Source organism: Lepisma saccharinum, chromosome 1 (assembly GCF_977018435.1).
Source record: "Lepisma saccharinum chromosome 1, izLepSacc3.1, whole genome shotgun sequence".
NCBI classification, from domain to species: domain Eukaryota; kingdom Metazoa; phylum Arthropoda; class Insecta; order Zygentoma; family Lepismatidae; genus Lepisma; species Lepisma saccharinum.
In genome coordinates, this window is record NC_139229.1 from 810,826 (window position 1) to 826,548 (window position 15,723).

General features: G+C 40.5%; 1 protein-coding gene across 2 annotated transcripts in view; it reads left to right on the forward strand.

Annotated features, from left to right (window-relative positions):
• Positions 1-15,723, forward strand: part of LOC145992049 (chromobox protein homolog 1-like) — a 50,805-nt gene that overhangs the window by 23,321 nt on the left and 11,761 nt on the right. For both annotated transcript variants that reach the window (XM_083128190.1, XM_083128200.1), the window contains 3 exons: positions 497-547; positions 2,891-3,035; positions 8,911-9,079. In XM_083128190.1, coding sequence (XP_082984316.1) covers positions 497-547; positions 2,891-3,035; positions 8,911-9,079 — 365 coding nt within the window. The remainder of the gene's footprint in view (positions 1-496; positions 548-2,890; positions 3,036-8,910; positions 9,080-15,723) is intronic.

Sequence of the window (15,723 nt, forward strand, 5' to 3'; positions counted from 1 at the left end):
ACTAACATTGGACCCCATGGTCTGCACTAGGGATGAACGATAGCAGAAATTTGATATCACAATATATCAAGAAAATATTGTCACAGACTATACGATATTTTTTTCCTTATCATACAATCGGCGATATATAGTCTCCACGATATATCGCTAAATATCGGGATGATATATCAGTGACATGATATATGGTTAGAATATCCTGACGATATATCGCTGACATGATATATATCTGGACAATATATTGCCCAACACTTAGTCTGCACCAATTTTCTCTGTTGGCCTGAAATTGTATCCAGAAGCATTTCATATATTGTCCTGGATGCCCCTTTCAATTCTAGTACTTTCATCTCTTTGCCAGAATTCATATTTAGTGAAAGACTATATTTCTGCGCAACGATTGTGCATTAATTCTCTCTTTGCATGGATCACATCCACTTCATATTTCATTTTAACATGTCAGTTTCTTGTACATTTATTCCTTTCCCTAATATATTTTCAGAAGTTGAAAGTAGTGGACCTAAAAGCAAGATGCAGCCCGGAGGCGAAAAAGGTTTGTACGAAGTTCATATTTGTTGTAGACCCAACATTTCATACACATGTTTAATGAGTGTCACTAAACTCATGCTGACCAGTTTGAACATTTTCTCAGGTTATTTTGTTTAGGAATCCTCTTTCATGTGGTTATAAGGTTATAACATTAAAAGTTGTTTTTGGACTTTGTGTCGCAGTTTCGTTTACACTAGAACATATTTTTGGTTTTACATTTCTAATTTACACTTTAAAACTGCTTAAGAAAACCCAAGGATTCTTTACTGTTTTTTATTACAAACTTCTAAAATAAACTAGCGGTTGATAAATTTTTAATTTGCCCTGGAAAGCTGGAGGGCTTTGTTTTACATAGTTAAAACTAATACAAAAATTACCTCTTGTTGCCTTAGATTAATCTTAGATTAGTAACAATAATTAGTAAACGGAAAATAAACACTTTAACCTCAATTAAAAGAATATGGTCGACCTACTTACGAAATTTACTCAGCGCTGCATTTTCACTTTTACTGCAATCAACACTTTGGATATAAAAGTACACATCTCGAGAGCTCTCGACACTAGAATGGGGAACACTATTGGCAGAAGTTCCTTGATGTCTTCTTTCCGCTGCTTCTTCTTTCCCTCGAAGATCTTCGACGTCTATCCCTCGAAGTAATTCACCGCCGCATTCATAGTTCAAAGGTCGAACTTGGTATCAACGTCGTCACCTCGATTAGCAATTCTCAGTTCACAACTACACACTTGCAGTGTTCTTTTCACTTCTCGCGCTATAAAAGTTGCCAATAGAAACCAGTTTGTATTTGAATAAAATTCCGCGTGCTCTTTTCCCAATCGTGCGAACGTTCAAATGTCTGGAACACAGGTCACTGTTAACTGTCCACTAGGCAAACAACATCTACAAAAACAGTCCACGAATATCTAACTGCAACTTGCTGCCGATAGCACTATCAAATTCGCGAATTATCCATACCCAGAGATCTCGATAGCTCAGTCGGTAACGCGTCTGACTACCATGCTAAAGGTCCCGGGTTCGATCCCCGGCCGGTTCAAATCTGGGAACTTTTCTAACGGTGGAAGTGGCCCCGGCGCCCACCCAGCGTCGAATAACATGGGTACCTGGGGGAAACCCTGGGGGGTAAAGGCGGTCAGGGGCGTGATGCTGATCACATCACCCCCACTCACGACCGGATCAAGAAAGTGTGGGGCGTTACCCCCACACCCCCTATACGCCTTCATGGCGTGGTGCTATGCACAGGGGAACACTTTACCTTTTTTTTTTTTACCAGAGATCTCGATGCCAACTGCTGCATGTAAACTTCTGCAGCCAACACGCGAAGCAGCGCGGCCTTTCACTCAGAGGCTCTACCAAACACCGTTCGAAAAACTTCACCGTGTTTTTCTTTGTCCCTTTACACAATGCATAGTAAGGACAGTTCATTTTCCCCGAGGGGTGTTAATCTCTCTCTAACCTCTTTCTTCTCGGAAGAAATAATCAGTCCTCAAAATAATCTGTTATATGGTCATTTGTTGATTTTCATTAATTTGTAACTGGTGAGCAAAGGAGGAATCTGAACTCCATCCTATAGTTATTTTCAAGGTTCTAGAAATGTAGTCCTTAACAAAAGTAGGTTTATTCTTGAAAGTACTTACATATGTTATGGTAGCTTAGCCTCCTCACAATTACCTCCACAAGGCCAATTTTCTGTGATATATATCAGGGCCGTAGAAAATACAAATTGCATTTTAAATGGTAAAATGACTTGTCTAGGCACATGCATCCACGACAATAAGAATAACATACCTGTATCCTGAAATGCTCACTTCCGTGCAAGTGTGTTGGCTAACTACGGTGATAAGTGGATTTTACTAGCAAGTTGCAATGGCAACATCTACCACCTCAGTCGAGTAAGGCAACACACACAACACCTTGCAAGGAAGGGAGTATTTCAGGACCTAGGTGTCCCATTTTTACCTTCAATCTAGATCCAAATGGATTTTACATGTACGATACAGTTTAAAGGTCAAGTTTAAACATTCCAATGTCAGGTAGTCACTGACAAAGGTGACACTGTCCAAACAGTTTAAGCATGAAGTCTTAGACTGCACGGTGTGGGACTTTCATCACCATACCATGAAAAACTTTTGCCTCCTTTTGAGTTTACTTGGAGGAAGAGAGACCTTGAGGATTACATGCTACACTCGTGATCTCGCTACCAACTGTCTCCGTATGTGCCCTGACACCCCTTCAGGAGTGCACTTGCTAATGAAATTTCTTGTGTTTTAAATTGTGTAAGATTAATTTAGGTCACTCCTCTCATGTGTTTTTGTTTCCCTGGATATGCAGCTCAAACAGGCCGCAAGACCAAAGATAAAGACTCTGGGGATGCAGCGGACGAGCAGGAGGAGGAATACTCGGTGGAGAAAGTCCTCGACAGGAGAGTCAGGAACGGAAGAGTGGAATATCTCCTAAAGTGGAAGGGGTACTCTGAGTAAGTACTCACATTTAGTGTCTTTGCCATTTCTGCATCATGTCCAGGTATTATTTGAATAATTAAATCAAGAAGACTTAGGTGGGCAAGGTGTGTGGCATGAATGGGAGAGGAAAGAGGAATTTACCGGATTCTTGTTAGAAACCTGATGGAAAGAGACCTGTAGGAAGGCCAAGATGGAGATTGAGGTATAACGTTGAGATGGACCTAAAGGAAATCTGTTAAGGATGTAAAAGATTGTATTAATTTTGCCGAGGATAGGGACAGATGGAAGGCTTGTGTTGCTGCAGCCATGAACTTTCAGGCTTAAGAATTATCATACAGAGTTAGTACAATTTCTGCATGGTTACAGTGTTTAAATATGCTTCTCAAGCACCTGTCAGTCCACTTTTGAATTGTGTAATAATAAACGTTACTTGTCAAATGAACATCATGCTTGCTTTTTATAACTACAGTGAACTATGATTTCTGTGACCTTAATGGGCATGTTTTTTGTAATTGTTTATTGGGTAATGTGCTTCTTTTCTAAATCAAATGCGAGTACTGTAGTTGTGATGGTGGCCCCAGAGTAGTCGCATCAGAAAAACTTGCCAAAGCATGGTTTGTGTAATTTAAAACTTTTGATTTTCACCAAAATGTTATGTAGATTTTAATCTGGATAAACAGTGAATTTTGTAAACCATTGTGAAAAGTGTTGAGTTGTAACGCTCTGAGGTGAAAGAGGCGATGCATGTCAATAAGACAGCGGTTCCCAAACTTCCTCGATTCACGGCACCCAAGTCAGAATGTAAGCCTATTTAACTAACACTTACTATGCTCAGTGTGGTTAGGTTGCTTGCCTTAAGTAAAAAATAAACACACATTTCAAATCCAAAAACATTTTATAAGTAAAAAGCACTGAATAAGCCCATACATAACATCTGGTAACAGTTCCAAAAATTTATTGAAAAGACTATTAGCATTACTAAGTGACACAGTACATTAGTTGAAAGAGTAAAGTTGTAAGTTTTTTTTGTATTGCAGTTGTTCCTGTAGTTCCCCATTCTCTCCGCTGGATGGTGGCAAAATTCAAGGTGCTCCTATTCTCAGTTGGACATTTCTGTTTGTAGCACTCTGTTTTGTCAAAATGTAGCATGCGCGCAAAGAAAAATTTGCGCCAGAAAGCACCATCTTGAAATTGCCATCATCTAGCAGCGAGAAATGAAACTACAGGGAACAACTGAAATACAAAAAAAAACTTAACGACTTTACTCTTTCAACTAATGTGCTGTATCACTTAATAATGCTAATAGTTTATTTACAATAATTTTCTGAAAGTGTTACCGGAACTTTATGTGCACACTGTATTTGGAACATTTCACGGCGCTTCTGTAAACCAGCCATGGCACCCTCACATTTGGGAAACACTGTCGTAAGATATTCAAATATGAAGACACTCACTTTGTACTTCATAGTTTGACAATGAACTCATACATATAGAATACCTTGAGTTTTTACCTATCTAATCCTAAGATTTTCTACTAGATACTATCCAAGATCATTTAAAGTAAGAATAATGTTCATTCACTTGGATCAGAGGTACGGTTAGCGCAGTCCTGCGACTGGCAGAAACTTCCTTGACAGGCATGCTGTTTCCTAAAACAGGGAGTTTTTATAGCAAATTGTCTTGTCTCTTTGGTTACCAGGGACCTTCCCAAAGTCATTTTATCTTAGTGGCTCTTTATACCTAAGCTCATTTCCTCTCTTTTGCCCATCTTGGGTAATCACATGATTCACTATTTTTCTGTTTCCAAAGAACCTTGAAGCTATATGTTGTTTACCACTTACATAGTCCACCCCTTTATGGGTTAGCCACTCCTTCCTATTCCAACCTTGGCCTTTAGCCAATGGTCTGGACTTATCCCTTTTCTTATACTTCTGGTTCGCAGAGAGACAATGACTGTATACACGGTGACATTCGTGGAGTGAAGAAAGTTTCTGGTAAGTGTCAGGACTGGTACCAACCAATAACCACAAGCTCAGAGAATTTAAGTAAAATACAGGGTGGTGCATATTGTATCTACCAATTTGAAATGGTAACTGCCACAATGCCGTGTGCATGTGTTGCATACCTACGCCCGTGGAGAGTTGGGAGTCCAGCAATTAGTATGGAGCGTTGGTCAGAGTACGGCAATTAATATGGAGCGTTGGTCGTTGCAGCTGCGGTAACCTTCATCCAAACAGGCACCGGGCACTGCAGCGGAACAGTGAAGATCGCCGTGCACCTGTTCCATCGAGACACAGCATTCTGAGGTGGGTTAGTCAGTGGAGAGCCACGGGTAATGTTGTGAACCGTTAGTCGCCGTGAAGTATGTGCTATTCCACAGAACATGTTGAGACGCACGTCATGAAAGCCTTTCTGCATCGCGTCAAACCGTGCATCCAAGCAGGAAGAGGACATTATTTTCATGGTGCAATGATGTCTGTATTGTCCATATTATACACTATATTAAATGCCCATGTGTGTATTTTTATTTCATGACCGTATGAAGTTACTACAAGCACTCAGTCTTTCAGTTCCCATTTGAAGTTGGTAGATAATATATGCACCACCCTGTATGTATACTGAAGAAATGGCTTGTCGTATGGGATGTTACAGTATATTCGTTGTATGGGGGGTTTAATTAATAAAATACCAATAACTATTTCTATATTAATTACTCTACACCATCCTCCCAAAAATAAAATGCTAAAATATACCTTCCTTGTATCTCATTTTGTATAAAACACTTTTAAAAGTCAGTTGTTTATAAAGTCAACAGCTTAGAAGTTAGGAGAAACAGAATATAAAACCTTTTGATAACTTATTTATCTAACAATGTTGAAGTGTGATGCAAAAAAGGCCGGTAGTTAACAGCAACTATGGAAATAAATGTGTAGTTATACTGCATTATTTTATATATATATATATATATAAAAATCAAATAAGGTAAAAGGAAACACTCACCGGACAGTAGGAAAATTCAAAATTTTCGCTAATTTATAGCATCATCGGTGTGAGAAGAAACAGAAGACGGAAGACAGAAGACATATATATATATATATATATATATATATATATATATATATATATATATATATATATATATATATATATATATATATATATATATATAAAAAGTGAAAGAGGAGAGAGGAAACACTCACCCGACAAAGAAAAAATTCAAATTTTCTACTCCTGAAGATGTGACACCATCACGAAAATTTGTATTTTTTCTTTGTCCGGTGAGTGTTTCCTCTCTCCTCTTTCACTTTTTATTTAGCCGTTGTGGCCCTCCTTCCTTTTATTCTATATTCTATATATATGTTTTTTGAGTATATATGGATGGTTTCTATAAATTTGTTATACAAAAGTAACCATTAATTGTGAAGAAAGTGTATTTGTATCAGAAATGTTTTATACACTGGCTGACAAAAAAAGTGAAGCACCCAGAAGGAGTGGTCGAAGATTACCCCATTTCGGTATACCTGCATACCATTGAAGTGTGAGTAAATGATTAGATGTACAAGGATCTGTAATTTGTAGAACGCCCACCAGAGGGCATTTGTGACGTCACCTCCTGTTGCTGATAAGGTGGGACCAGTCACCTGCTGTGAGTCAGACAGTGCAGAACGAAGTTCAGAGAGGAAAACAAAGCACCGGCGATGCCTCGCAGACGCGTTAGACAGCCGATCCAGCAATTGACAGCATTTGACAGAGGCCGCATTGTGGGACTGCATGAGGCGGGTTGGTCGTATCGGGCAATTGCCAGGCATGTGGGCCATTCAGATGTCACAGTGGCCCGATGTTGGAATCAATGGGTACATGAGGGCACCCATGCACGTCGTGCAGGTTCAGGTCGACCAAGAAACACCACCCTGAGCGAGGACCGTCGTATGGCGCTCCAAGCAGTGCGGGATCCCACAACTTCGGCACCCGTCATCCGAGAACATGTACTGGACACTCTACAACATCCTGTGAGTTCCCGCACAGTGTCTCGACGACTCGCATCCGCCGGATTCGGGTCCTACCGCCCCATGCGCCGGTTGCCGTTGACACCACAACACCGACACCTGCGGTTGGTGTGGTGCCGTGCTCGGGAGGCATGGACAGAGGACGAATGGCGTCGCATCATGTTCAGTGATGAGTCCCGCTTCTCCATGACCTCCGATGACCATCGTGTGCGGGTGTGGCGGCGTCGAGGGCAGAGGGCACATCCTGCCTACATTGTGGAGAGACACACAGGTGTGACTCCTGGCATCATGGTGTGGGGAGCCATTGGATATGCGTTCAGGTCACCTCTAATAGTGCTTCGGCAGACTTTGACGGCACAGCGATACGTCACAGACATTCTACGTCCACACGTCCTACCCCTTATGGCACAGCACCCTAGGACAGTGTTCCAACAAGATAATGCACGCCCACACACAGCACATGTGTCTATGGACTGCCTAGAGCATGTTGAGGTCCTCCCGTGGCCAGCACGATCCCTGGACCTCTCCATCATTGAACATGTGTGGGATGACATTGGACGGGAACTCCGTCCTAGTGCCAACCTGCGGGATCTGGAGGGACAGCTGCAACACCTGTGGACGAACGTGCCTCAGGAGAGGATCCAAAGGCTGTTTGACACTATTCCGAACCGCATAAGGGCATGCATTGCGGCCAGAGGGGGTGCGACACCCTACTGACCTGGCGCCACCATTCCACCTGTAACTGCCAACGGGCTTGACTCTTGCATCCTATATTGTAATCAGTTCAATAAAGGTACATGGACTTTCAGCATATGTAGTTTCATTCACGTCCAACCACTCCTTCTGGGTGCTTAACTTTTTTTGTCAGGCAGTGTACATGAATGAATACAGCATATCTTCGAAGTTTTCTCTACAAGTGTTCAATTTGTGATCCTTTCATCACACGGCAAATGTCCCAGCGTTACTCAATTTCCTGCCAAACTCTTTGAAGCATGTCTACATCGATGGTCGGAGCTGCCTGCGTTATCCGGACCCGCAGCTCGTCGACGTTGCTGGGAAGAGGAGGAACACACGTTCTTCAATGTAACCCCAGATAGAGAAAGCCAAGGTGGGCAAATCAGGCAAACGAGGTGGCCACTGAATCGTTCCACCACAACCAATCCAAGTCAGTACTTCATGATTAGGTAGGCATGAAAATGCGGAGGTGCACCATCTTGTTGAAAAATGAAATCGGCACCCATACCTTCACGAAATTGTGGCATTAGATAATTCTCAAACACTGTGCACTCTCTGCACCCATGTACAATTCCATGATGACTGGCGTAATACTAGAGAAGCAAACGCTCACGCCTCTGATTGTGGCATCTGAAACTAACAACTGGAAGCAAATGATGTGCGACAATAAACTTGAAGATATGCTGTATTCATTGATGTATAAACCATTTCTGTTACACACACACTTTCTTCACAATTTACAGTTATTTTCGTATAACTAATTTATAGAAACCCCATAGATATATATATGGGAAAAAATGGATAAAACAAAGGAGGGCCAAATAAAAAGCAAAGAAGGAGAAAGGAAAGACTCGTCAGACAGTGGAGAAAACTTAGAATTTTTTCCCACTGGCTGGTGTTTCCTTTCTCCTTCTTTGCTTTTGCTTATATAAAGTGCTTGATTTGTGAAAATTGCAAGTGAAGTACAAGTTACTTTCCTAATATTGTTTTTTGAGTTCTGATATTTTCCTAATGTTCAATGATTGTGTACCTGAATTCTGGGTTTAAAGTAGTTATTATTTAACTGTCATGGACTGCCATATTTCTGGTGGTAAAAATTTAAATGAGAAGACAGTTGCATGTGACACAACTTCTCTCTTTTATCCAGTGAAGATAATACATGGGAACCAGAAGAGAACTTGGACTGCCCAGACCTGATATCAGAGTTCGAGGACAACCGAAAGAAAAGGGAAGCATCTAAGAAGGATGAGAAGAAACGGAAATCTACAACAGCTGCACCTGAAGAGAAGAAGGCCACAAAGAAGAAACATGTGGAGGTAAGACATTTCCTATTCTTGGATTATAACCAGGACTTGGAGGTTGATGGGAAGTCATATTTTTGGGAAGACATTGAAGGCTGTGCTAAATGTAATACAGAGGTTGTTCCGCATATATGTGACCCAATTGTATGAGGTTTATTTTTTAATTAGGGGCCGTTTTGCACTCGCGTTGGCAACACTGCGTGCATGGTGTTTTGCGCATGTGTGTTAGTTAGACATGCCTTGCACATAAACAGATGCCATTTGCACGTTGAGAAACGCTTGGTGTGGTTGTGGTGGACAATGGAAGTGATGCAGGTGATTGAAAATCCCGCCGAGTGTGAGATAGGATCAGTGATCAGGTTTTTGACAGAGAAAAATGTGAAAGCGGCAGACATTTATCGCCAGTTGCGTGATTTGTATGGTGAGAATGTCATTGTTAAAGGCAAGATGCTTAAGTGGGTACGTCTGTTTAAGGCTGGTCGCACGAATGTTCATGACGAACCACGACCAGGATGCGGCCTCAATCATAATGTACTCATTGGTGCATGATGTTGAGAGAGCGTTAAGAGCCAACTGCCATTTGACAGTGTCTACGCTGTCCGATTTGTTTCCACAAGCTTCACATTCTGTACTGTACAGGATTGTAGTGGAGAATTTGAAGTTCAGAAAGCTGTGTGCTCGGTGGGTGCCCAAAATGCTCAGAGAAACACAAGAGTAAGGGAATGGCAAGTGCTTTGTCTTTTTTGACACTGTACCAAAGTGAAGGTGACGAACTTTTGAGCCATATCATCACTTTGGACAAGTCATTGGTGTCACTCTACATCCCCAAAACAAAACAACAATCCAAGGAATGGCGCCACACATCATCCCCCACAAAGGTGAAGTTCAAGGAAGCGATCTCCACCAAGAAACTCATGCTCACAGTCTTCTGGCACAGGTTCGGCTGCTTCTGATCGAGTTTCTGCCAAATGGACAAACAGTTAATGCAGCCGTGTATTGCAACACACTCAAGAAACTCACCGAGCAATACAGAGTAAACGACCAAGGAATGCTGTCTTCCGGTATCATGTTTCTGCACGACAATGCACAGCCACACACTCCCTCATTGACTCATTTGGCTGGGAGCGTTTGGACCACCCTCCGTACAGTCTGGATCTTGCCCCTAGTGATCACCTAATCCTCCACTTGAAGACTTTCCTCGCTGGGAAGGGATTCAACAGCGCCGATGATAAAACCGATGGTGACTTATTGGCTGTCTGACCTGGTGGCAGATTTCTTTGATGAGGGTCTACAGAAGCTCATCTACCGCTACAAGTGTCTCAACTATGGGAACTACGTTGAGAAGTAGCTGAATGTACATATGAACAGCCACAGACGTAATTAAATTTCTTCATTAGTTTTATTTCAAAATGGCCACTAATTAAAAAGTAAACCTCGTACTGAACCAAATCCATGGTGCCAGGTGCGGCAATGCTAGATATGTCTCACCTGGTTCCGAAGGATGGCCCGGCAACGTAGTTTCCATTGCAGAAGGCTCCGTTGGAAAACTACGAGGGGGATCTTGTTTCATTCCTCTTGCACAGCTTTCCAGAGTCCATTCACAGTTGTCACACTTCTCTTGCCCAAAACCCTTTTAAGCAGTTCAAATCCACAAAAGTCCATTGCATCTGGAGACCACAGGTATATTGTTGAAAGGTATGGCCTGTATTCCAGTAGCCTCCTTCATATCCTGGTACAATGCGAGGGACGATCTTGAGTTGGACAGTGTTGATTTCGTTAACAACAGATTACCACTAGCCTTGAACATTTTTTCAAAATTCAGTTGTTGGCACAATGTGCGGTTAACAGTTCTCAAAGACACATTTAGACGATTTGCCATCTGTCTTTGGGTCAGGGGATTCTTGTGCATCGCCATCCTGTGAAGTTTCGCCTGCATACTTGTGGTGGCTTGTGTGCACGGCCATGTTCTTGTCCCCTTTGTTGGAGAACTGAATGCTGGGAACATGGAATACTTGCCGATCACATTCTTGATTAAATTCAAACTAACGTCACAACCCTTGCTCTTACACTGCTTCCTGATCATTGACACTGAACTTTGCGTCGTAAAGGGCTACAACATAACCCTCCCAGAAGGGACTCAGTTTTGGCAGCATTTTCGGCCAATCGAGAAAACACAAACCCTTGGAAAAGTTATACAACATACTCCTCCCAAAAGTGGCTCATTTTGAGCAGGATTTTCGACCCAGCGAGAAAACACCACCACACACTCACAGCTCCCACACTACACTGACAAACGTGCCAGACCAAGGTTGGGCATGTTCATTCTGCACATGGGGGGAAGGAATCTTGTTTGGTCAAACATACGTGGAACAGCCTTCTGTAGTCTTATTCCCTTCAGTTCCCTTCAGTTGGAACCAGAAAATGTGAAAATTAGATGATTGTGAATTGTTTTGGCTCGTCATTTTTTCTTAGTCTCAAATTGCATTTTGTTATTACTGGGATAGCTATTTTACTCATTCACATTGATTTTGTGTATTTTTTAGTCATAATTTCTTAAAATTCCACAGCGAAAATCCACTGGTTCAAGTGCAAAGAGAAAATAGGCATTATTTTGAGCACAGTGACACAGATATAGAAATGAGTAAGACAAAGTTGCTGGCAGCTCTTATTAAGCAGAGTGGTTATCTCACTGTGCTAAGAAGCCAGAGATCCAGCGTTTGAATCCTAGCTTGTGCATGGGTGTTCCTTGTGTCCTTTCATCATATCCGTCACCCACATCTTCGCGATTAGTCAAATGTGGCAGAAATGCAAAGTAAAATTAACCAAATCAACTAATCAATAAAAGCTGTTGTTAAAAGGGACACAAAACCCTGTTCCTCTCTTAGCTTCAAAACTTTAAACGACCAGACATATTTTAGCATCAACAGTTTCAGAAGTATGATGCTGTTTCATTGTGAAGACTTAAAGGTACTTTTATAAACCTAACAGTTTTTCAAGGGCATCAGTCAATGTAGGCATTAATCAGTTTATTGTTAAATTACAGGTAATTTTAAGGATTCCAATATATCTATATCTTATAATTCAGTGGAACATACTGGCTTTTTATACTTTTTATCGCTATAAACACATAACTAAGTGGCTAAATATGCAGCTGGTCCATTGTATTTCAAGTCAGGAAGGAGGTTCATCAGAAAATATTTTTTCCTGTCTACTCTTCCCCAGGAATCTATAGAGCAAGCAAACAAAAACAAGTCTCTGCAAGTAGTGACCTGAGAGGGCTCGAGCTGGCAAAAACACTGCATCTACCAGTCATTTGCAACCGTGCACACTGTTTTGCTCCGCCCACTCGCTTTCACCCCTTCTCTATCATTATGAGCAGCCTTGCTCCACCAATTCTTGAGATAAAAATGTAACGTGCCATTAAAGAAGTAAGAAGTGTATTTTGGACATAGGAAAGCCTGCTGAGTGGTGTAAACCTTTGGCCAACTTTAGTTCACATGTGTTTATTTACGTGACCCAGCTACCTTTGTTTTCAGATTCTGCTTGGAATATTTACATCCAATACAGATTAACTGTAAATTCTAAGGCTCTGACATTATTGCCACTGTTTCCTTTTAATGTTTGTTCAAGCACTGTAATTTAAAAATGTCGAGTTGCTCAAAAACAGTAATTTCACTCCCTGCTTTAACAATTTAGTGCTACGATGTCAGATCCTGGGTTCGAATCCTGGCCTAAGAATGGGTGTTCTTTGTGAGTGTCCCTTCGTCAATTTAATCATATCATCACTAATCATTGTCTTCGCGATTAGCCAAAAGTGGTAGAAAAGTGAAGTAAAATAAACCAAGTCAATTAGAAAAGCAAAGTAAAATAAACCAAATCAATTTGGGATACTTTGATATATATATATTTTAACGATGATCCGCTTTCTGAAGCGAGGTGCTTACCCTCTCATCGCCTGAAGACACAACCCCCAAATCATACTCATGCCCAATCTTTCCTAAAATCACAATCAAACTGGAATTCGCACGACCACCATCCGCCAGCGAGAGTTACACCGCTTGCAGTTCCACAGTACAGACGACTCACAAAATTTTGAATGTTAATCCCAAAAAAATATTTAAAAAAATAAATAAAACTACCACTATTACTATATCTGAAAATTGCCAATCACTAAAAGGTAAATGAAGACCAACTATTTCTAAACACCCTGTAATGGAATTTCCTGAGTATCTATGTTGTCTACTAAGATTTCCAGTTATTCATGGGAATCTGTGGAATCACAAATCAAGCAAGACATTAGCCACCAATTTTATGCTCACTCGATATAACTGTAATATGTACAACACAAGAGTTTACAATAGCAATCCCATATCTCATATCGAAAAGATAGGCGTGCTTTTATTCGTCCAAAAAAAATAACTTTGTTAACCCCTTTTTACTTTATTCCTTTATCTAAGCTGGATGCACAGCGTGAGGAGCGGAATTCACCATGCTACTTGATACATACTACACGATCACATGCAATATCCCAGGATACCATACATCCAAACATGCACATGACCGCCCATCCGCTGAAAGACATAAAAGAACAATTACGTGTGTCAACATAAGGCAACTATATGTTCACAATAGGTACCAAAGTGAAGAATATTAAGTCGGAATATTTACTGCATTTATTACATGCAAAAAACAAGATAATATGATTCAACCTTTACAACAGGTACCATAGGCCTTGGTATTTAAACTTTCATTAATCTTTCTAACATGTGCTTGTACACTCAAACCAAATCAAATATATTGATTAGTAATACAAATAGACTTTGTTTGCATCACAATATGCAACGCTTATGACAAAAGTCTTTCCCGATCTGTACTCGACAGGTAAATGATCTACAATTATATTATTCATACGTGCAATAATTGCCTCTTCCGACAATTCCAAAATTATCTTCCGATAACTAGTTTCCTGTATTTTAATGCCTGAGAACATGGTGCACTTTACATCTTGCAGTAAGACAGACTTTACTTCGATCCCAACTGCTATATCAAATAACGACACATCAAATAATTTCTGACGTGACCCTCTGGTCAAATGAAGTGTGCTCCGTGAGAATCACGTGATCGCCACATGCATAATGTCAAGTACATCTATACCCAGAGGTATGGTAATGCATGCAACAAGATGTGAAGACACTATATTTTTGTAAATATTGAGTGGAGCATTAATAATGTAAATTCCACATGTGCACTGTCAACTACCCCATGTAATTTTGCTGGCTTCAAGTGTAAATTCTCGCCTTACCTTGGGTCTAAATAACAGTTGGATGCTGCCAACACTTTTCCCACTTAGCCGGAAACACATCGAATGTGCTGTAATCCACATACCAATTGAGCAGGCGTAAAGTAGGATTAGGCTAACACACCCACTTCCATTTGAAACGTACTGCAACCATCGTAATCTTGCAGATTTTTTTCCGCTAGCTTATTCATTTACACCAGCACCATGATGTCCAAAGCGTGCAAACTACGGTGCATCAAATGAGAAGCAACTGTGTTCAGTTATAATATTCAAGCATCTGTTAAATAATGACTCTCCTTGCCATACCGGATTAAACCTTTCAAACAACACTTTAAACTTTGTTTACTGACGACTTATTGTGTGTGCATAAAATCTCTGCTCACTGCTACGTGTCTTATAATAGAGGCGTTTGCTATCCTGACTACATTCGAGAACGAATGATTATGCTAGCATTTAAGGGCCTATGACCTTTACGCCATAATATAATTAATATGTTTTAACCAAGCAGTGCTTTTTTTCTCGCAGTATGCAATGGTACAGCATAGCATACTACTTTCACATTTTCTCATGGATCTGATAATAGTGAAACTTGTCAGAAATATCAGCACTTTTCCACCAAAAAACAATGAAATACTACTTGCAAGTATGATTAAACACACCAGTTCGATCAATTCATACTAGAGTTAGAGGAAGGTGATATATGAACTTAGAGGAAATGTTCACTCCACACTCTGTAATGTTGGCATGATTTATTCTCGCCAACCAGAGAATCTTCTAATCAACTATTAGAGATTCCTTGCACATTCCGTGCCGTGAAGAGCACCTTCTGTTCTTCCTTGTAAAATTAGAGGATAAACGTTGCTTTCTTTTAAAACAACCGAATAGTGCACACTTCACAATGTACCATCGCAAACAGGTTGAAATCTCACTCTCGCATGTTTCCAAGAACTGGCTTCCATCAAGGCTGCTCGATTCCACAATGCAACAGTTTGTGGTAGATGAAACACACCTATACTACTTTATGGGAATAAAAATGAAGTGATGAGAGAAATTGGAAAAAAAGTTTTGTAATTTTTCAATTTTCAAAAATTTCCCTCCAAATAACAAAAAAGTGTCCTAGGATTGTGGTGTGGATTACTTTCCAGGATTGTTGTTTTTAACAGTAACTTGACAACAATATAAAAGGTCAGAAATTCCAAAAATGCATTTTTCACACTTTTTGAAATGGGGATATCTCACAGGGGCTAAAAGTTGAAACATTATTATTACATGAAGATGATAATATGTGATTGCTTCGAGTAAAAGTTTGTCATGTTGAGATCTAACTGCAACAAATTGATTTTGAAGATCTATTTTTCAT